This window comes from Eleutherodactylus coqui, chromosome 7 (assembly GCF_035609145.1).
Source record: "Eleutherodactylus coqui strain aEleCoq1 chromosome 7, aEleCoq1.hap1, whole genome shotgun sequence".
In the NCBI taxonomy this organism is placed as follows: Eukaryota; Metazoa; Chordata; class Amphibia; order Anura; family Eleutherodactylidae; genus Eleutherodactylus; species Eleutherodactylus coqui.
The window spans coordinates 186,811,943-186,834,028 of record NC_089843.1 but is presented as its reverse complement, the minus strand read 5'-3'; the positions used below and the strand labels follow the sequence as shown (position 1 = coordinate 186,834,028).

Genomic DNA, 22,086 nt, shown 5'->3' with positions numbered 1-22,086 from the left:
TATATATATATATGTTTTTTTTTTATATTATATAGTTTCTTTTCTATCAATTTAGGGAGGGAAGGTACGGGTGCGGTCGTGGAGACTACTGGAAACCTGATTATCAGGTAGGTATAATCCATTTTTTCCCCCAGTCGTCTCCACGACAGCACCAATTGAGACGTACCAACTAAAGTTTCCCTAGGGTGGGATTGCTGCCGAGAGGACTTTGCGGCCGAAGGCCCTGTCCTCGTCCTGCTGCACTTTTACCCTATAGCGTTTAACAAACGTGGGGTTTCTTCCAGGCTGCGGCTTTGCATATCTGCTCGACCGAAGCTGAGCTATGTTCGGCCCATGAGGATGCTACTGCCCTTGTAGAATGGGCTTTAAGAGCTAAAGGGATTTCCTTCCCGAGGGCCTTATAGGACTCTATGATGGCCAGGTGGATCCACCTGGCTATGGAGCTTTTTGCTGCTTTGCTCCATTTATTTGGGCCACTGAACTGGATGAACAAGTTGTCGTCCCGCTTCCAGTGGCTTGTCGCCTCTATGTAGCCTAGGACTGCTCTCCTAACGTCCAGGCAGTTGAGGGTTTTTTCTTCCTCGTTTTTAGGTTTACTAAAATTTGAGGGGATTATTATGTCCTGGGACCTATGAAAATGTGATCCTACTTTTGGCATAAACGCCGGGTCCGTTTTAAGTACTAATTCGGTGGCCGAGGTTTTCAGGAACGGGTGGCGAATGGACAAGGCCTACAGCTCGCTAGCCCGTCTTGCGGAGGTGATGGCTACTAAGAAAATGGTCTTAATAGTAAGCATTTTTATGGGTAGTGCTTCGATCGGCTCGAATGGTACCGTTGTCATGGCCCCTAGGGCCCAGTTAAGGTTCCAGTCTGGAAAAAGATTTATGGGCCCAGGCCGTAATCTAGTTGCTGCTGCTAGGAACCTGTTGACCCATCTGTTGTCTGAGAACTTTGTGTCACATATGGCGCTAAGGGCTGTGACCTGGAACTTCAGGGTGCTTGGAGAGAGGCCCGTCTCTAGGCCCCTCTGCAAGAACTCTAAGATTAGAGGAATGTCCGGGATAGAATCCCCGCGATCCCTTCCCTGTCTCCATGAGGAGACCCTTCTCCAACTTTCTGGTAGATAAGGTGGGTAGTCTTTTTTCTGCTGGACATTAATGTTTCTACTCCTCTCTCTGAGAATCCCTTCTCTTTTGGTGAGGATTCCTCAAGAGCCATGCTGTTAAGTGGAGCCTGTCTAGGCTCAGATGGCTCAGTGGGCCCTGCGATAGAAGACCTGTCCAGGTAGGGAAGATGACTAGGTCCTGGACGCTCAGTTGCTACAAGACCGAACCAGCTTCTTTTGGCCCAGAAGGGGGTCACCAGGATTAGTGTGCATACCTGGGTTCTGAAATATTGTAAGACTCTGGGGATCAACGGTATAGGGGGGAAGGCGTACACCAGCCCCTCTCCCCAGTCTTGGCCTAGGGCGTCTACTGCTGTCGGACGATCTCCTGGCCAGAGGGAGAAGAAATTGCTTACTTTGGCATTTTTCCCTGGTTGCGAACAGGTCCAATTGTGGGGTCCCCCACTGATTGATCAGGATTCTGAATGCTTTCAGGGAGAGAGATTCTCCTGGGTCTATTTGCCTCCTGCTGAGAAAGGCCGCTTTTGGTTTAGCGTCCCCTTCAAATGGGTTGCCGTGATCGAGAGGATCCCGCCCTCTGCCCAGTGGAAATTTTTCCCATACGGCCTGTAGTTCCCTGTGATTTGAGGACTGTTCTTTTGTTCTTTGAGGTCATGGGCCCTGAAAGAACTGGTTCCCCACGTGTGCTCCCCATCCCCAGGTGCTTGCATCCGTTGTGATGCGAGTGGCTGGGTCATTCCACATCAATTGGACCAATTTTCAAAATCGTCCCCACTCGACCGTCTCCGATTTTGCTGAAAATTTACTCAGATATATGTATATGTTTGAAACGAGGTTCTGTGAAGTTTTAGCTCCAGATCTTAAATACCTGTGGCACTGTCGCCTTTACACTGGAGGTCCCACTGAGCTCGCGGCTTCAGCTACAAGGATTTTGCAAACTTTGGCACATAGGCATTATAGAAATATACTGGCTATGATGCTGAAATTGGACATACTAGCTCAACTTTTGCTGGTGAACACAAAAAAATTAGTACCGGCTATCACAAAAGAATATATCGGCCACAATTTTGTGTCAAAGTAGCTTGAAAATCACGCCGCATGACATTTACACCAAACTTTGGCCAAGTATAGCTCAAGACCAAAAACCACTTGTAACCGGTGCTTTGCTCTGTACACCAAACAGCTATATGGCTTTGCACTGCTGCAATATCACGGTCAAAGCATATGTATTTGTGAAGATATTCACACCCACATATGATGAAAAATGTTAAATGATCAAATCTGACCTATTTTTAAGGTCAAATATCTAAAAAAGGGTACCCCTGAAATCTATTTATTTTGATATCAGTCGAAAGAGCAAATTTTTCTCTACAAGGATCATCATTTTATTTTTTGGAGTCTTTTAGGCTAAGGTAAGAAAAATGACTTTAAACATGGTGCTATTTACGCGCGTAATGCATTGTTTTTGCATTTGATTTTCAGATTCTTATCACATTCTTAGCTTGATTACAGAGTCATATTGTTGCTAATAATGTCTATTATAATCAATATAAACCTTTTTATTTAGGAAAACTTATTGACTATTGTTGCATTTTTATTGCATATATTATTGATTTCTTAGCGATGGAGAATGAAATTGATGAAGAATCGGTCCAGTGCTCTATTGGCCTTGCGAACAATTCGATGTGCCACCTTAAGACATTCACCCATAGCAAGGACGAGTTGAAATTGTTTACAAGCTTTGGATTGGATGAACAGACATTGCTGCGTCGACGAGTGGGAATAAATTTTGACGAACATTCACAAATCTGTTTACACCATGAAGCTTCATTCTTGACCAAATATGAGCATTTGCAAAAATCGTGTTGCAATCCTTTTGGAAAGAAAGCTCATAACACAAAAAAGAATTTGCGAGCTATCAATTTGTTAGCAGCTGACCAGTTGAAAGAATTTACAAAGAATGATGTGAAGCCTGGCCAGAAGATGTGTGCATCATGTCGAAAAGAACTGGTGGATTGGAAATATTTTTGAAATTTCAGTCGACGACCATGATGCATTAATAAATTTCATGCATCCTCATGGACCAGCTAGCTTCTTTCACTGGCCTGTGAGAAATGATACCTGCTGGATTCCTGAGCAGTCAATCATTGCAATACTGCCAGCACCAGCTGCAACAGCAATGGGACGACAATACAGCTTCTTGGAGCCAATTATGTTGCAAATTCAGCAACAGTTCCAGACCACTTAGACTGAACATTATGGCTTGGGAACCAACAAAAGAGACCCAATATTAGGCTTGGGATCCTAGGCTAAGACACCCACCCTCAGGCTTCGGAACCTGTGATAAAGAGACCGCCCGTGGCTGGCCTTGCACGGCTATCGGGCGTGGCCCCTAGGCGATGGGGCTGCCAATTCTCAAAAGATTTGGCATTATTACAATTCTTAAAGGGGTTGTCCCGAGGCAGCAAGTGGGTCTATACACTTCTGTATGGCCATAATAATGCACTTTGTAATATACATTGTGCATTAATTATGAGCCATACAGAAGTTATAAAAAGTTTTATACTTACCTGCTCCGTTGCTGGCGTCCTCGTCTCCATGGTGCCGACTAATTTTCGGCCTCCGATGGCCAAATTAGCCGCGCTTGCGCAGTCCGGGTCTTCTGTAGTCTTCTATGGAGCCGCTCATGCCAGAGAGCGGCTCCGTGTAGCTCCGCCCCGTCACGTGCCGATTCCAGCCAATCAGGAGGCTTGAATCGGCAGTGGACCGCACAGAAGAGCTGCGGTCCACGAAGACAGAGGATCCCGGCGGCCATCTTCAGCGGTAAGTATTGAAGTCACCGGAGCGCGGGGATTAAGGTAAGCGCTCCGGTAAGCTTCCTTTACTTCCCTGCATCGGGGTTGTCTCGCGCCGAACGGGGGGGGGGGGGGTTGAAAAAAAAAAAAACCCGTTTCGGCGCGGGACATCTCCTTTAATAGGATTATAATACCAATTCTTAGGGAATTGGTAGTGGTATAACCACCATGGACCAACGCAAGGGTTTGAATAGTGCATTTATCATTCATTGCGTATGTTTAAAAACGCCATGTTCAGTGGCATTTTTCTTTTCTTAAACTGAAAGACTCCAAAAAATAAAATGATGATCCTTGTAGAGAAAAATTTGCTCTTTCGACTGATATCAAAATAAATAGATTTGAGGGGTACCCTTTTTTAGATATTTGACCTTAAAAATAGGTCAGATTTGATCATTTAACATTTTTCATCATATGTGGGTGTGAATATCTTCACAAATACATATGCTTTGACCGTGATATTGCAGCAGTGCAAAGCCATATAGCTGTTTGGTGTACTGGTCAAAGCACAAATTACCAATGGTTTTTGGTTTTGAGATATATTTAACCAAAGTATGGCTTAAGTTTGCAAAATCCTCGTAGCTGAAGCCGCGCGCTCATTGGGACCTCCAGTGAAAGGGCAACAGTGTCCCAGGTATTTGATATCTGGCCCTAGAACTTTACAGAACCTCGTTTCAAACATACATGTACATCCTTATAAATTTTCAGCAAAATCGGAGATGGCCGAGTGGGGACCACTGGTCCACTTGGCATGGAATGACCCGGCTGGGTTTTGTAGCCAATGAACCCCTCTCCGCAGGTTCTCTGGGGATGCCCACCAACACAGGCATGTTTTCGCCGTGCTTGGAATGTACATTATTGTCCCTAGAGAGGACCGCTTTTTGTCCCACGTGGATAGGACTGAGGCTTACAGGGCTCTGGTGTGAGCCTGGGCCCATGCCACTCCTGGAATGCCTGAAGTCAAGCTTCCCAGGAGAGACCTGGCTTCCCGAATTGTGCATAATTGTCTCCGTAAAAAGGTTTTGACTAGCAGTCGGATTTTTTGTATTCTCTCCTCGGTTAGGCAGGAGCATTGCGATTCTGAGTCGAGCGTTATACCCAGAAACGTTTTCTGTTTGTCGGGATCTAGGCTGGATTTTTCCCAGTTTATGATCCGTCCCAAGGATTGGAGAAGTTCTAGCACTATCCTCAGGTGTTTTCGTTAGGAGTTCTCTGGACTCTGCTATTATTTGGACCGACTTCTTCCTCAGGTAGGCGGCTACCTCCGCCATAATTTTGGTGAAGATTCTGTGTGCTGAGGAGATCCCGAAGGGCAGGCATCTGAATTGATGGTGCTCTATTCCTTTGCCCATATCCACTGTGAGCCTTAGGTATTTCCGGGACCCCTCGTGGATCGGTACGTGGAAATAAGCATCCTTTAAATCGATGGATGCCCTGTAGGCTCCTTTGGGAATCAACTTTATCGTTGAGGAGATGGACTCCATCTTGAATTTTCTGTATCTGATGCAGGTGTTCAGAGGTTTCAGGTTCACTATCATCCGCTGTTTCCCACAGGGTTTCCTTGCTAGGAAGAGCCTGGAATAATGGCCCTGGGTCTCCTCGTTTTGCGGTACGGGGGATATTGCATTTAGTTGTTGCAGGTCCCCAACGGTTTGCCTTAGTAGGTGTAACTGTTTGGAGCCTCCCGTGATAATGAATTTTCTTCTGGGGAGGGACACCAGTTCTATCCGGTATTCCTGCTGTAAGATCTTTGGGATCCATGGGCCTTCGGCCCCTTGATCCACAAAGCCCTCCAGCCTTGCCCCTACGGGGATGGCGTCAGGGTCTCTGATTTGGCTCCCCCTGGTGGGGGTAAAAGAGGATATTCCTTCCTCTGCCCCCCTTGGGGTAACTCCAGCGGCCTGTCTTGCCCCTGCCTCGGTAGGTCTCTGGCTGTTGCCTTGGGGCCCGGAAGAAGGTCTTCCCTCTCTGTGGCTTTTCTTCCAGGGTTTTTTGGGGCGCATAGCTTATTTTTGACCACGATTTCAGCCATAACACTCTTCTGGCTGAGTTAGACCGGGCTGTAGCTGTCGCCGAGAGTTTGACAGTTTCGGCCACGGCGTCCGCTAGGAAATTTGTTGCCATACGCAGGATCGGAAGGGAATTTAGGATCTGTTCCCTCGGCGTCTTATTGGTTAGGTGTAGCTGTAGCTGTTCTAGCCGTACCCCCAGAGTTCGCGCCACACAAGTGGCTGCGATCCCTGGCCTAAGTCTGTTTGCCGCTGCCTCCCATGATTTCTTTAGAAGGCCCTCAGCTTTGCGATCCATGGGATCTTTTAACTGTGCGGCGTCCTCCACTCTTTTTGGATTATTTTGGTGATATTCTTGTGGACAGGGAAGGTATGCTTGCGCCTCTCCCCTAGTCCCCCAAATATCTCATCTTGTAGGGTACGTGGTTCTCTGGGTTCTTCCATTTTTAGGGTAGCCCTGACTGACTTAATCAATTCCATTAAGTCGTCCTGATGGAATAAGTATTTTTTGTAGTCCTCCTAATCTGAGGACTCCTCGGCCGCCTGTTTCTCTTGCTCCGACCGATGGAACTCTCTGAGTCAGAAGGCTCGTCAGGAACATACGCCCTTTTCTGGCGTTTCGCTGGCGGCGCCAGCTGTGACGTTAGGGCTGATCTACCTCTTCTTTCACCAGCTTCCTAACGTCCTCCTGATTCCTCTTTAACTAGCCTAGCTACGCATGCCTTGCATAGAGGCCTCTGGTACGTAGCTGGCAGTTTTATCCCGCAATCCGCGCATTTTCTGAGTTTTGTTCTGGGGGTGATGTCTTTTTATATCCCCCTGACAAATAAAGCATTTTTTGTGGGTAAATATGCAATTTTCCATACACAATACACTGGATATTTGCATTGTATTTTTGCGGGTACATATGCAATTTTCCATACACAATACACTGGATATTGTATTGTATTTTTGCGGGTACATATGCAATTTTCCATACACAATACACTGGATATTTGCATTGTATTTTTGCGGGTACATATGCAATTTTCCATACACAATACACTGGATATTTGCATAGTATTTTTTGCGGGTAAATATGCAATTTTCCATACACAATACACTGGATAATTGCATTGTATTTTTTGCCGCACTGGCTACTTACGGCCGCTGAGGCTGAGGTTTCAGCTGTCTCTGGGGCTGGAGCACTCATTACTATACCGGTGCTGCAGACACCCTGCGACCTGTAGTGCTGGTTTGTTCTGGCTTCTCTCAGGTTCCTATTTTTTTAAAATTTTCGCGCTCCTGCGCTAAGCCCCGCCCCCTCCGCTCCTGATGCAGATGCAATGACGTCATCGCGCTGGACACGTGACGCGGCGCCCCGCCCCCCGCCGTCGGAGGGCTTCCTGGAGCGCCGCGCTGTCACTTCTGCAGGGAGGACAAGGGGGACTGAGGCTCCCGCTTTGTACCCCCCATGGGCCGCCGCGGGAGGAACCTGGCCCGGGGGTTACCACCCCATGTGGCGTCCCGGGAGTCATCTGGCTGGGAAGGGAGGACAGGGTGAGCCACTGCCTTCCGATCCGCCTGTAAGTAATCCTGGCTGGCTTCTCCACCAGCTCCTCTCAGAGATCCTGCCTCCTGGCAGGACAGGAAGACACTGAGGAAAGTGGGGAAGGGGGGGAGCTTTTAACCTCTCAGTTTGTTCCTGTCCTATCAGGAGGAGGCAATCTCAATTGGTGCTGTCGTGGAGACGACTGGGGGAAATAGGAAACGCTAATGGGTCACAACTCGATTATTCAATTCTAGCGCAAAAGAATTGGCGTCAATTTTACATGCGGAATGTAATTTTTTCACTTTCCGGTGTCATAGAAATGGGAAATTTGGCACGAGCATTGATTATGTCATAAATAGGAAAAGCTAATGGGTCCCAACTCCATTATTCAATTCTAAGCGCAAAAGAATGTGTCCAAATTTTACGTATGTAATCTAATTCTCTCACTTCCTGATGTCATTTTATATAAAGGAAACGTCGCATGGTTGCCTCCCCGTGGTATTTCCTGGGTAACGCAGAGAACTATGCAAAATGGTGAACATATTTTTTTTCCTCAGTATCTCTAAAGTAACCACGACTTCATAAGCTTTTCCGTGTGAACACCAGATGAACACCAGTACCAAATTAACTCGGGCGAAGCTGGGTATATCAGCGCATATTATTTATATATATATATATATATATATATATATATATATATATATATATATATATATATATATACACATACATATATATACATATATATACATATATATACATACACACATATACATATATACACACACACATACACACACCCCTTGATACATATACGCATAGATAAATTTATATATACATACAGTTATAGAATACATTGCATGGGGAATATTCAAATGGGGAAAAAAAAGACACCGGTATGCGTTTCCTGTTTTACCATGTGGAGTGACTACTGTGAGTGATTATTGTGAGTAACTACTGTGAGATTGTAAGGAAGATGTGGAGGCCCTTGGGAAGCATTGGGTGTTCAGGGACAGAGGGCAGGGAGAAACACTAGCAGATTTGGTGGACTGCAGGCAGGACTGCAAGCTCCAATCACTGCACTAGATCACTGGATGGGCGGAAGTAGCTTTGTGAGGGCGGAAGTGGTCAGCACAGCAAGGGGTGCTGGGAGATGACCTTCTAGCAGGAGGGGCTGAAAATGTAAACAGAGCATGGAGGTGAAAATGGAGCCTAGGTAAGTACTACTACTGAAAAAAACGTTTTGTATGTGTTATTTACCACAGCCTGTGCCAGTAGGGCAGATTTATTGGAGAAAAAAAAATACAGATTGTAATGACAGAACCCCTTTAAGTGAAATCATTTCTATATATTTTAGAGACTAGTATGAGATAAGGCAGAAGCTAAGAAGGTCCCTCAGATCCCCTCCTTTGCATTCCTTCCCAGTGAAATCATAATGGTTTCATTGTATATTATAGTTACATCTTAAAAGGTATAACTTATATGAAACATTTTAGTTGTAGCGTATCATGTAGTCTTATTATTCTTGGAGGTAGATATTTTTCCTGTGATGTCATTTATGGTATATAAACCACATGCACCTTTGAATAAATTAGAAATCATTTGATACCTCAACAGGCTGGTGTGATTTGTATTTCTCCTAGAGGCCAATGCTTCCTACACGACATCTGATTGTCTTCTCCCTGGTAAACACACAAATTCTCCTTACAAGTAGAGTCAGCTATTTCCAGTATTCCCATTGAAGTGCATTAAGTGGTAGAGCACATACGTGGCCACAGTTAGCACACGCTTCACACTGAGCCGCGGTTGGACTCTCCACATGACAGGTAAAAACCTGTTGTAAAACAAAACCTTAAAGGGGTTGTCCCGCGACAGCAAATGGGGTTAAACACTTCTGTATGGCCATATTAATGCACTTTGTAATATACACCGTGCATTGAATATGGGCCATACAGAAGTTATACACTTACCCCCTCCCGATGCTGTCGTCCCCGTCTCCATGGCGACAACCAAACTTCTCCTCTGGATGCACGAACAGTCGCGCGTGTGCACTGACGATTCCTCTTCTGGATGGTCCGGGTTCACGAGCTGCGTCCTGGCTCCTCCCTCTTCTCCGCGTAGCTCCGCCCCCGTCACGTGGTGCCGATCAGCCAATGAGGTGGCTGTAATCGGCAGTGGAGCTCAGACTGGAGAAGAACATCCACGGTGCACCATGGGAGAAGACCCGCAGTGCACCATGGGAGAATCCCAGCGGTGCACCTTGGGAAATGACGGCGGCCATCTTGGAAGATTTTTATAACTTCATGAAACAGCTTCATGGTGAGTAGAAACGCTCTAAAAAAACGATTTACATGGGTAGTTTGTGATGCTTGCCTAACATGGGGGACTGGGGTGTGAAACATTTTTCGTTTTGGCCGCGGGACAACCCCTTTAATGCACCATCATAAGGATAGGTTCCCCGTGCAAAACATTTTTTGACACTTTATCTCCTTCCCCAGCAGGTAGAATACTACTTTCACCCCTGAAATGTTGCAGATTTTCACCAGATTTCATTCAACAGATGAGTGCAGATCTGAAAACCTGTAGCACTTCAAGGAGTCTGTTGCAAACTTCTTCTGCTGTGAATGAATTGTGTTTACTATGCATGGTAGTGTACTTATCTGTGAAATTTTGGTGCAAACTTTACAACTAACGCACAATGTGTGACATCATTCCCAGCCAATGCGTGACATCATTCCCAGCCAATGCGTGACTATTGTATATTACACAAGGAACAGAGCTGCAGTGAACAGAAAAACCCCTTCTGACCCAACTATGTTCTGTCTATACCAGATTTAAAGGGAACCCTTCACCTCCCTACAGCACCATAAACTAAGTAATGGCATTATGGGACGTGATGGGAAGCCGGGTTATGCATTTTTTTTAATACTCACCCGCTCCCTGAGTTGCACGAAAATCTGGCTTTTAGACTGATGTATGCGTGCTCTCCCATACTGAAAAAAATGCAGCTTTTTATGCGTCATACAGACTTTAGAGTTAGATCACGCAGGATTGGGAGAGTGGGCAAGCATAAGGAAAATATCCACCAGCTTCCTATCACCTGCCCTAACACCACCATAAATTAGGTTATAAATCACAGCAGTTCAGATAGCGCCAGAGGATTAGTGGTAGATTACCCATCTTAGACTTTTCAAATCCTTCACAGGAAAGGAGAGCTGCAACAATAAGAAAAGCAAACAGAAAAGTTTAAATAAAAAAAATTTGCGCTCGTGAAAAATGAAAGAAGATAACCCCAAATAAGTCGTCAATCTGGTGAAAAAGAAATTAGGACAGCACTTAAGAGGAGGGGGTGTATAGAACAAGAAGCCCCCTCCTTGAAGTGTCGACTCCTCAAAGTCCTCCCAGTCGCGAATATTAACCCCTTAACGACGGCCCCATCGGGATTCTACGTCCTCAGTAGGTGGGCTTTAATCCTAGAGTACATAGTTTTATGCAGCCTCTTAGAATTAATGCCCACTTGCCTGAGGACGTGACAGCTCCATGCTGTCGGTGCCCGCAGGTAGCCAACAGCATGGAGCTGTCATCCCAGGATGCGGGCAGTCACCCCTGGCATTGCGATCGGTGCTATCCAATGGATAGCGCTGATCGCAATAAAGTTAAAAAAAACTGTAAAAAAAGGTAGATATTCAGCTGCCCTGATGGATCGGATCCATCAGGGCAGCTGAAAATACTCACCCAGCTTGTCCGCGGTGTCGCCCGAAGATCGGGTCCTACCGGACCCACCGCCGGCCATCTGCGCATGCGCGCCAGACGATGACGTCAGGCGCATGCGCAGAAGCCCGGGAGCCCCAGGTCACAGCTGGGATCCGCTGCGGGCCTTCGCAAGCGGATTGCACCTACGGCTGCGTGAGCCCGGCGTTATTCAGACCGCTACCTGTAATACGCAATTTACAAGAAGCCCCGGGAACGTTCACCTTTCTGCAGTTCCAGGAGCAGCTTGTTGAGCATCTTCTGTGCGAGACCGCCGCACCTCATCAAGCTTACGGAGACTCACAAAGCGCCACTTTTTACACCCCATACCCGCCACTGAGGTCAAGAAATGACCCCCAAAAAGCATGAGAGGAGGGGGGATACACGGTTTTATTGCCCTATGTACCCATCCCAACCAGCCTCCGTAATTACCCGTCTTCGAAAATACCACACAGTTCACATTATTACTTTTATCTAAGATTTGGGGAACGCCGAAAAGGGCGCGGAGGGCAGGGAGGTGGGGATATTTTTTTAGTGAGTCAATTTTTATTCCGTACAAATGAACAATGGGGCCTGGGATTTATTCAGTTGTGCCCTGCAATCCAACGGGTGTTCCCTGCATTACAGGCCTTGCCATGGGCCCTCTAAGTAGATTAGGGCCACAATGGGTATGTTTCTGAACTCCGGACAAACGGGGGTATCTATTTTGGGGTGAATGTCTTCATTCCTTATGTACGCTGTACAAAAAAAACTGTTTTTAAATGGAAAAAAAAATTGCCAAAAAAATTCAAAATCATAATTTTTTGCTTAGATTTATTCAAATACTGTAGGGTGAAAATACGCAATACACCCCTAGATGAATTCATTAAGGGGTCTAGTTTTTAAAATGGGGTCATTTGTGGGGGTTTTGTATCGTTTTGGACGCTCAATGGATCTACAAGTGGGCAAGGGGGCCTGGAATTTATTCCGTTATACCCTGAAATCCAACGGGTGCTCCTTCCATTATAGACCTAGCCATGTGTCCTTTAAGTAGATTAGGGCCACAAGGGGTATGGTTCTGAACACGGGACAAACAGGGGTATCCATTTTGGGGTGAAAGTCTTCATTCCTATGTGTGCTGTACAAAAAAAAAAAGTTTTTAAATTCATACAACTGCCAAAAAAATGAAAATTTTTTCCTACTGCTTTGCTTAGATTTAGTCAAAAATTGTAGGGTAAAAATACACAGTACACCCCTAGATGAATTCGTTAAGTGGTCTGGTTTTCAAAATGGGGTCATTTGTGGGGGGTTCTCTGTCGTTTTGGCCGCTCAAGGGCTCTACAAGTGGGCAATGGGGCCAAAATCACCTTCATGCTAAATTTCTGTTCTGAAAGCCACCGACTACTCCCTTCATTTTGGGTCCCGTTGTGCATCCACACATAAGATTAGGGCCACAATGGGTATGTCTCTGAACACGGGACAAACAGGGGTATCCATTTTGGGGTGAAAGTCTTTATTCAGGTGTGTGCTGTACAAAAAAAGCAGTTTTTAAAACGACAGAATTGCCAAAAAAACGAAAAATCACATTTTTTTCCTTTTGCTTTGCTTGAATTCATTCAAAAACTGTGGGGTCAAGATGGGCAGTACACCCCTAGATAAATTCGTTAAGGGGTCTGGTTTTCAAAATGGGGTCACTTGTGGGGGTTCTCTTTGGTTTTGGCCGCTCAAGAGCTCTACAAAAGTGCTATGGGGCCTAAAACGCCTTCAAGCAAAATTTATGTTCTGAAAGACACCGACTACTCCTTTCATTTTGGGTCCCGTTATGCATCCAGACATAAGATTAGGGCCACATTGGGTATGTTTCTGAACACGGGAGAAACAGGGGTATCCATTTTGAGGTGTAAATCCTCATTTTCATGGGCACTATAGGAAAAAAAATGTCTTTAAAATGAAATATTTGCAAAAATATGAAATTTTATTTTTTCTCCTCTAAATTGAATTAATTCCTGAAAAAAACTGGTGGGGTCAAAATACTCATGACACCCCTCAGCGAATACATTAAGGGGTGTAGTTTTTAAAATTGGGTCATTTGAGCTGGGGACTATTATTCTGACACTCATGAGCCTTTGCCATCTTGGCTTGGTGCAGGAAAACAAAGTGTTCCTCAAAAGGCTGAAAAGTAATGTTAAATTTGTACGTCATCTAAATGGTTAAAAAAAAAAAAACATAAAAGTTTTTCAAGTGTGCATTCAGAATCAAGTAAACAGATGGAGATATATATCTTATCAAAAATTAATTTGTACAGTATATTTGGACATATTACAGTTGAAAATGTGAAAAAAATGACAATTTTTTCAAAATTTTTCCAATATTGGTACTTTTAATAAATATACACAAATTATATCGGTCTCTTTTTACAACCAAAATGAAGTACAACATGTGGCGAAAAAACAATGTCAGAATCCCTTGGATATGTAGAGCCTTTACGGAGTTATGCTACGTTGAACGACGCATGTCAGATTTCCAAAATTTGGCTCCGTCACTAAGGCGCAAACAGACTTCGTCACTAAGGGGTTAATCCAATAATAAAAACGAAGATTTAATCCGCCTGTTGCAGTAATATTCGCGACTGGGCAGACTTTGAGGAGTCGACACTTCAAGGAGGGGGCTTCTTGTTCTATACACCCCCTCCTCTTGAGTAAGTGCCGTACTAATTTCTTTTTCACCGGATTGACAACTTATTTGGGGTTATCTTCTTTCATTTTTCACGAGCGCAAACTTTTTTATTTAAAACTATAAATTAGGATATGGTGCTGTAGGGATGCCACAGGTTCCTTTTAAGGACACAACATGTAAAGGGTTAAAGGACTGACCCACTCCTACGAACCCCTCCTGTTACTGCCGTATGTTAAAACCAAAGCTGAGCATGGACAGTGCTGGCCAATCAAAGAGCAGAATAAAGTGTCTTAGACTACCAATGCACAGGAGGCGTGTTGCGGAAGACCCAAGAGGAAAATGGCAAGATGGGACATTGCCTCTGCAGCACCGCCTATTCGGTTTTTTGCCCCTCATCAGTGTGCTGTAGCCTGCTGGCTTGGCTACTGAGAGGCCTGTGATGCGAGTCAGGAAAGTTATGGTTTCCTGACTCGCATCACAGTCAGCTAGCCAGAAGACGTATATGGCCATGCTTGCTCCTCTGGGAAGTGTAAGCAAACGGAAGGATGGAACAATACCTTTGCAGCACCACCTATTGGAAGGCAGCATTCCTGCAAGTCAATGTCAGACTTTTTAACAAGCCTTGTAATAATGAGTTGGAATATAAGTCAAAGGAGAAAACCATACCCTTCCTCACCCAAGTCAAAGGCCTCTCACCTAGCCAGCAAACCTATTGCAGACTGATGCGGGGCATAACCCAAAATGGTTTATCTTTTCCGTCTGGAGAAGACTCTGGCTTTGAGTTATATTCCCTGTCACTGTTACAAGGCTTATTAAAAGATCTGCAAAGCCCCTTTGAAATCAATAGGAGTGGTAACCAATATCCTTGATTAACCCCTTAATGCGGTAAGCGTACGTCTTGGTGTAAGCGTACGTCTTGGCTGCAGGGTACAACAGCACGTACACTTATGCCCTGTGGATAGTGCGAGATCACAAGAGATCCTGCAGCATTTGGCAGCGTGAGCCGGCTGTAACAGCAGGAGTGCATAAGTACAGCGACTCCCACTGTTAACTTCTTACATGCTGCACTCTATGTAGATTGCAGCATGCAAAGGGCTCACAGAGGGAGCACGCTCCCTTTGTGACATTATCGGACCCCCGTAATGTAATTGTGGAGGGCCGATGGGTTGCCATGGCAACAGGATGCCAACTACAGACGTCCTAGCTTCCCTTTGCATGTGATTGCTGCTACAAGCAATAAGGCATTGCAGCTATGGTACAAAACCCCGACAGGGACATAAATAGTGTAAAGAAAAAAAAAGGCTTTAGTGCTTATTAGAGATGAGCGAGCGTACTCGGAAAAGCACTACTCGCTCGAGTAATTTGCTTTATCCGAGTATCGCTGTGCTCGTCCCTGAAGATTCGGGTGCCGGCACGGAGCGGGGAGCTAGCTGCAGGGGAGAGCGGGGAGGAACGGAGGGGAGATCTTTCTCTCCCTCTCTCCCGCCCACTCTCCCCTGCTCCCCGCTGCGACTCACCTGTCAGCCGCAGCGGCATCCGAATCTTCAGGGACGAGCACAGCGATACTCGGATAAAGCAAATTACTCGAGCGAGTAGTGCTTTTCCAAATACGCTCGCTCATCTCTAGTGCTTATTCTCCTATGACTATGGCCGCCTGCAGAAGTCCGGGTAAGATCCGCTGCGAGAATACTCTCAGCAGGATTGCACCCCTGCCACTGCAGAGACTCGCGGCTCACCAGCTCCCGGCGTCTTCCGTCTCCTGCTATGCGCTGCTGCCAGCCAACCGGCAAATGCGCAGAGCCGTACCGTCACTACTTACATTTCTGTCTGGGCCTCTGAGACCCGCACAGAATTAGAACATGCCGCGATTTGCTTTGCACGCGGACAAATCGCAGCCGTCTGCTTAGGATTGCGTTTTGTAATGCAATCCTAAGCAGGCGGGCATGGGCGGAAATTGTGTGGGATATGCCACCCCGGAATCTCCACCCATGTGAAGGGGGCCTATGAAGAAGAGAGAAAAAAAAAAGCAACCCTAAAATTTAAGTCCCACATATTTGGTATCGACATATCCCTAACTATTTGTACAATACTTTTTAACCTACACGGCAAAAACATTTTTTAAAAAAAATAAAAAATTAAAAGCTGAGCAAAACTATTTTTTTCACTTTGTCTCCCCCCCCCCCAAAAAAAACGCAATTAAAGCGCTCAAAAATTTGTATGTACCCCAAATGGTACCCATAAAAACTACCGCTCTCTACACAAAGAACAAGCCCTCACAGCCCAGTCCATGGAAAAATAAAGTTATAGGACTTTAAACGCAGCAGATTGGGAAAAAAAATTCTATAATACAGGAGTTTAATTGTGGAAAATCTGAAAAAAAAAAGGCCTTATGGCCAAAATAGGCCGTGTCCTTAAGGGGTTAAACAGATGAATACAACATAATCTATATATATAAAATTGAATGTCTGTCTGTCCGTCCTTTATGCGCTACTACACCATTCATCCGATCGCCATGAAACTTTGGGAAGTTGTTGAGTACACTCCTGGGAAGATTATAGGCATAATACAATTATGCTATGATAAATGGCGCGCGTGCGAGCGTCGTCGACAGTTACGCCCCCCCCCCACGTAGATCGTTTGATTTCCATCACTGCCACTAATTCTCTCACTTCGCGATGTCGTAGACACATGAAATTTGGCACGAGCACTGATTATGTCATAAATAGGAAAAGCTAATGGGTCCCAACTCGATTATTCAATTCTAAGCGCCAAAGAATTAGCGTCCAAATTTTACGTACGGATTCTAATTTTCTCGCTTCCCAATGTCATAGAAACTTGAAATTTGGCATGAGCATTGATTATGTCATAAATAGGAAAAGTTTAAGGGTCCCAGCTCGATTATTTAATTCTTAGCGCCAAAGAATTAGCGTCCAAATTTTACGTACGGAATCTAATTTTCTCCCTTTCCAATGTCATAGAAACTTGAAATTTGGAACGAGCATTGATTATGTCATAATTAGGAAAATATAATGGGTCCCAACTCGATTATTCAATTCTAAGCGCCAAAGAATTAGCGTCCAAATTTTACGTACGGATTCTAATTTTCTCTCTTCCCAATGTCATAGAAACTTGAAATTTGGCATGAGCATTGATTATGTCATAAATAGGAAAAGTTAAAGGTTCCTAACTCGATTATTCAATTCTAAGCGCCAAAGAATTTGCGTCCAAATTTTACATACGGAATGTAATTTTCTCACTTCCCAATGTCATAGAAACTTGAAATTTGGCACAAGCATTGATTATGTCATAAATAGGAACAGGTAATAGGTCCCAACTCGATTATTCAATTCTAAGCGCAAAAGAATTAGCGTCCAAATTTTACGTACGGAATGTAATTTTCTCACTTCCCAATCTCATAGATCGTCGACAGTTATGCCCCCCAGACAAAGATTGTTTGATTTCCATCTCAAGCACAAAAGCAAAAGGCATTACGAACAACGGGATGTGTGTTCAACTACAAAATGATGCATCCGCCGAACGTATCGCAAGACAATTGCTGGATATTGAGAATGCTGAGGTAAAATGAAAGCTGTGCTGTGATTGGTTGCAATTTCTTATACTGCTGAGGTAAAATGAAAGCTGTGCTCTGATTGGTTGCTATTTCTTATACTGCTGAGGTAACATGAAAGCTGCTGTGCTGTGATTGGTTGCTATATATTATCCCGCTGAGGTAACATGAAAGCTGTGCTGTGATTGGTTGCTATATATTATACTGCTGAGGTAACATGAAAGCTGCTGTGCTGCGATTGGTTGTTATATATTATACCGCTGAGGTAACTTGAAAGCTGCGCTTTGATTGGTTGTTATCTAGATATATAAAAACGAATGTATGTATGTAGGTCTGTCTTCGCGGCAACGCACGACGGGTACGCTAGTCTATATATATAAAATTGAATGTATGCGTGTCTGTCTGTCCTTTATGCGCTACTACACCATTCATCTGATCGCCATGAAACTTTGGGAAGTTGTTGAGCACACTCCTGGGAAGATTAAAGGCATAGTAAAACTATCCTACGATAAATGGCGCGAGTGTGAGCATCGTCGACAGTTACGCCCCCCCCCCCCACGTAGATCGCTCGATTTCCATCACTGCCACTAATTCTCTCACTTCGCGATGTCATAGAAACTTGAAATTTGGCAGGAGCATTGATTATGTCATAAAAAGGAAAAGTTAATAGGTCCCAACTCAATTATTCAATTCTAAGCGCCAAAGAATTAGCGTCCAAATTTTACGTACGGAATCTAATTCTCTCACTTCCTGATATATATAAATGAATGTATGTCTGTCTGTCTGTCCTTTATGCATTACTACACCATTCATCCAATTGCCATGAGACTTTGGGAAGTTGCTGAGTACACTCCTGGGAAGATTATAGGCATAGTACAACTATCCTACGATAGGTGGCGCACGTGCGAGCATCGTCGACAGTTATGCCCCCCAGACAAAGATCGTTTGATTTCCATCTTAAGCACGAAAGCAAAAGGCATTACGAGCAACGGGATGAGTGTTCAACCAGAAAATGATGCATCCGCCGAACGTTTCGCAAGACAATTGCTGCATATTGAGAATGCTGAGGTAAAATGAAAGCTGTGCTGTGATTGGTTGCTATTTCTTATACTGCTGAGGTAACATGAAAGCTGCGCTATGATTGGTGGCTACTTCTTATACTATTGAGGTTGCATGAAAGCTGTGCTGCGATTCGTTGTTATATATTATACCACTGAGGTAACATGAAAGCTGCGTTGTGATTGGTTGCTATATATAATACCGCAGAGGTAACATGAAAGCTGCGCTGTGATTGGTTGTTATCTAGATATATAAAAACGAATGAATGTATGTCTGTCTGTCTTCGCAGCAACGGGCAAGCTAGTTTATTTATATATATAAAATTGAATGTATGTCTGTCTGTCTGTTTGTCCTTTATGCGCTACTACACCATTCATCCAATCGCCATGAAACTTTGGGAAGTTGTTGAGTACACTCCTGGGAAGATTATAGGCATAGTACAACTATCCTACGATAAATGGCGCGAGTGCGAGCGTCGTCGACAGTTACGCCCCCCCACGTAGATCGTTCGATTTCCATTATTGCCACTAATTCTCTCACTTCCCGATGTCGTAGACACATGAAATTTGGCACGAGCATTGATTATGTCATAAATAGGAAAAGTTACTGGGTCCCAACTCGATTATTCAATTCTAAGCGCCTAAGAATTAGCGTCCAAATTTTACGTACGGAATCTAATTCTTTCACTTCCCAATGTCATAGAAACTTGAAATTTGACATGAGCATTGATTATGTCATAAATAGGAAAAGCTAATGGGGCCCAACTCGATTATTCAATTCTAAGCGCAAAATAATTAGCATCCAAATTTTACGTACGGAATCTACTTCTCTTACTTCCTGATGTCATCTATATATATATATATATATATATATATATATATATATATATGAAAATGAATGTCTGTCTGTCTATCCTTTATGCATTACTATACCATTCATCCAATCGCCCTGAAACTTTGGGAAGTTGTTGAGTACACTCCTGGGAAGATTACTGACATAGTACATCTATCCTACGATAGGTGGCACACGTGCGAGCATCGTCAACAGTTATGCCCCCAGACAAAGATCATTTGATTTCCATTACAAGCACAAAAGCAAAAGGCATTACGAGCAACGGGATGAGTGTTCAACCAGAAAATGATGCATCCGCTGAACGTTTCGCAAGACAATTGCTGGATATTGAGAATGCTGAGGTTACACGAAAGCTGCGCCGTGATTGGTTGCTGTTACTTATACCACTGGAGGTTACACGAAAGCTGCGCCGTGATTGGTTGCTGCTACTTATACCACTGGAGGTTACACGAAAGCTGCGCCGTGATTGGTTGCTGCTTCTTATACCACTGGAGGTTACACGAAAGCTGCGCCGTGATTGGTTGCTGCTTCTTATACCACTGGAGGTTACACGAAAGCTGCGCCGTGATTGGTTGCTGCTTCTTATACCACTGGAGGTTACACGAAAGCTGCGCCGTGATTGGTTGCTGCTTCTTATACCACTGGAGGTTACACGAAAGCTGCGCCGTGATTGGTTGCTGCTTCTTATACCACTGGAGGTTACACGAAAGCTGCGCCGTGATTGGTTGCTGCTTCTTATACCACTGGAGGTTACACGAAAGCTGCGCCGTGATTGGTTGCTGCTTCTTATACCACTGGAGGTTACACGAAAGCTGCGCCGTGATTGGTTGCTGCTTCTTATACCACTGGAGGTTACACGAAAGCTGCGCCGTGATTGGTTGCTGCTTCTTATACCACTGGAGGTTACACGAAAGCTGCGCCGTGATTGGTTGCTATATATTATACCGCTGAGGTTACATGAAAGTTGCGCTGTGATTGGTTGCTATATATTATACCGCTGAGGTTACATGAAAGCTGCGCTGTGATTGGTTGCTATATATTATACCGCTGAGGTTACATGAAAGCTGCGCTGTGATTGGTTGCTATATATTATACCGCTGAGGGTAAATGAATGCTGCGCTGTGATTGGTTGCTATATATTATACCACTGAGGTTAAATGAATGCTGCGCTGTGATTGGTTGCTATTTTTTATATTTCTGAGGCAGAATAAAAGTTGCGCTGTGATTGGTTGTTATTTCTCTTTCTTCTGAGGTAACATGTGAGCTGCGCTGTCATTGGTTGTTATCTAGATATATAAAAACGAATGTATGTATGTATGTCTGTCTTCGCAGCAACGCGCAACGGGTAAGCTAGTAGGATATAAAATCCCTTTAAAAAGGAAGACTGCAACAAATTATGCATCTATTATACCATAATAGAAATATATAATTACAAGCCAGAATGGGTCAATTTCTATCACCTCCACCAAGAAATTCATACAGGAGCTGACATACACCAGAATTAAGGCTCTTTTACACGAAGCGATTATCGTTACAAAAGATCGTTGGAACAAGCAAAAACCCAGTATAATCGCTGCGTGTAACGGCCGCCAACGGGCTCCTTACCTGAAAGCCGCTGGTGCAGAAGGACCTGTGAAGCCTCCCGCTCTCCTGTCCCGGAGCCCACAGCCTCCCTGCCCTCCACAGCTCACACTGTCCTCTCCACAGCAGCTCAGCACCCCGGCCTCTCAGCAGAAGCTGAGCTATCGAGGCGCTGATGATTCTGCAGCTCCCGGCCATACAGAGGAAGGGCAAACACCACACCCGGAAACCCAGGGGAGAGCTCACCAGGCACCAGCCAACGACACCACGGGCCCGAAACAGGAAGAACTACAGCTCCCATCCACCACCGCTTCACTCGCCCCAATGGGGAAAAGCGAAAAGCCGTTAGAACTACATTTCCCAGAAAGCAACGCGCCACGTCGACAAATCCGTGAAACCGTCGCCATCGTGAGTGTGGATAGTCACTTCCGGTACGTACGTTCGACCAATCCCTGAGTACAGCAGCGACTGGACTACATTTTCCGTCATGCAACGGGATATTCAACTAATACACAGTGCCGGCTGTCACGTGGAGAAGCGGGTTCTGGTGACATCGTATAAGTCACCCGACCTTGTCATCTCTGGTTGTGTATGTACACTGCAGTCTAAACTTCAAGGGGATGACCAAAGAATGCAAAATAGGACAGCATAATGCTTATTCACACGAATGAGAAAATCGTGCATGTTGTGTGCAATGCGATGCACAAAAAATTCACAAGAATATGAAGTCCATGTTCTATATTTTGGCGTTCCCGTGGAAGGAATCGTCCGTTGTTTCCTATGGGACTTTGTGCATATGGGTGCAGTGCAAGTTTTCCTGTTGAAGTCTATGCGAAGATCGCTGTGCGTTTTTTGTAATCCAAAAATTATTGCATTACCATGAAAATTGTACATTGGCAAGCACAATATGAAATGTACGCCCATGTGAACGCTGGTGTATGTGGGTTATGGTTAAGTACGCTGTAAAATAAGCTATATTTCACCCACTCCCGCAGGTATTTGCGCAAAAAAAGTACACGGAAGGGCACAGTGATTTGCTGTGCAGATACACATTGAATACGCAAGTTTCCTGTGTATTTACCCCTGCCAGCCCATTCTCTTCA

General features: G+C 44.7%; 1 protein-coding gene across 5 annotated transcripts in view; it reads right to left on the bottom strand.

Moving 5' to 3' along the window:
- The window catches only part of LOC136573018 (G-rich sequence factor 1-like), a 65,779-nt gene extending 44,482 nt beyond the window's left edge, over nt 1-21,297 (bottom strand). For 2 of the 5 annotated variants that reach the window (XM_066574113.1, XM_066574112.1), the window contains exon 1: nt 21,008-21,284. In XM_066574113.1, the coding sequence (XP_066430210.1) occupies nt 21,008-21,181 (174 nt within the window). In that variant the 5' untranslated portion in view covers nt 21,182-21,284. Of the gene's footprint in view, nt 1-21,007 lie in introns of all 5 variants that reach the window. The other 3 variants (XM_066574116.1, XM_066574114.1, XM_066574115.1) reach the window with 3 other exon arrangements.
- Nucleotides 21,298-22,086: the final 789 nt, after the last annotated feature.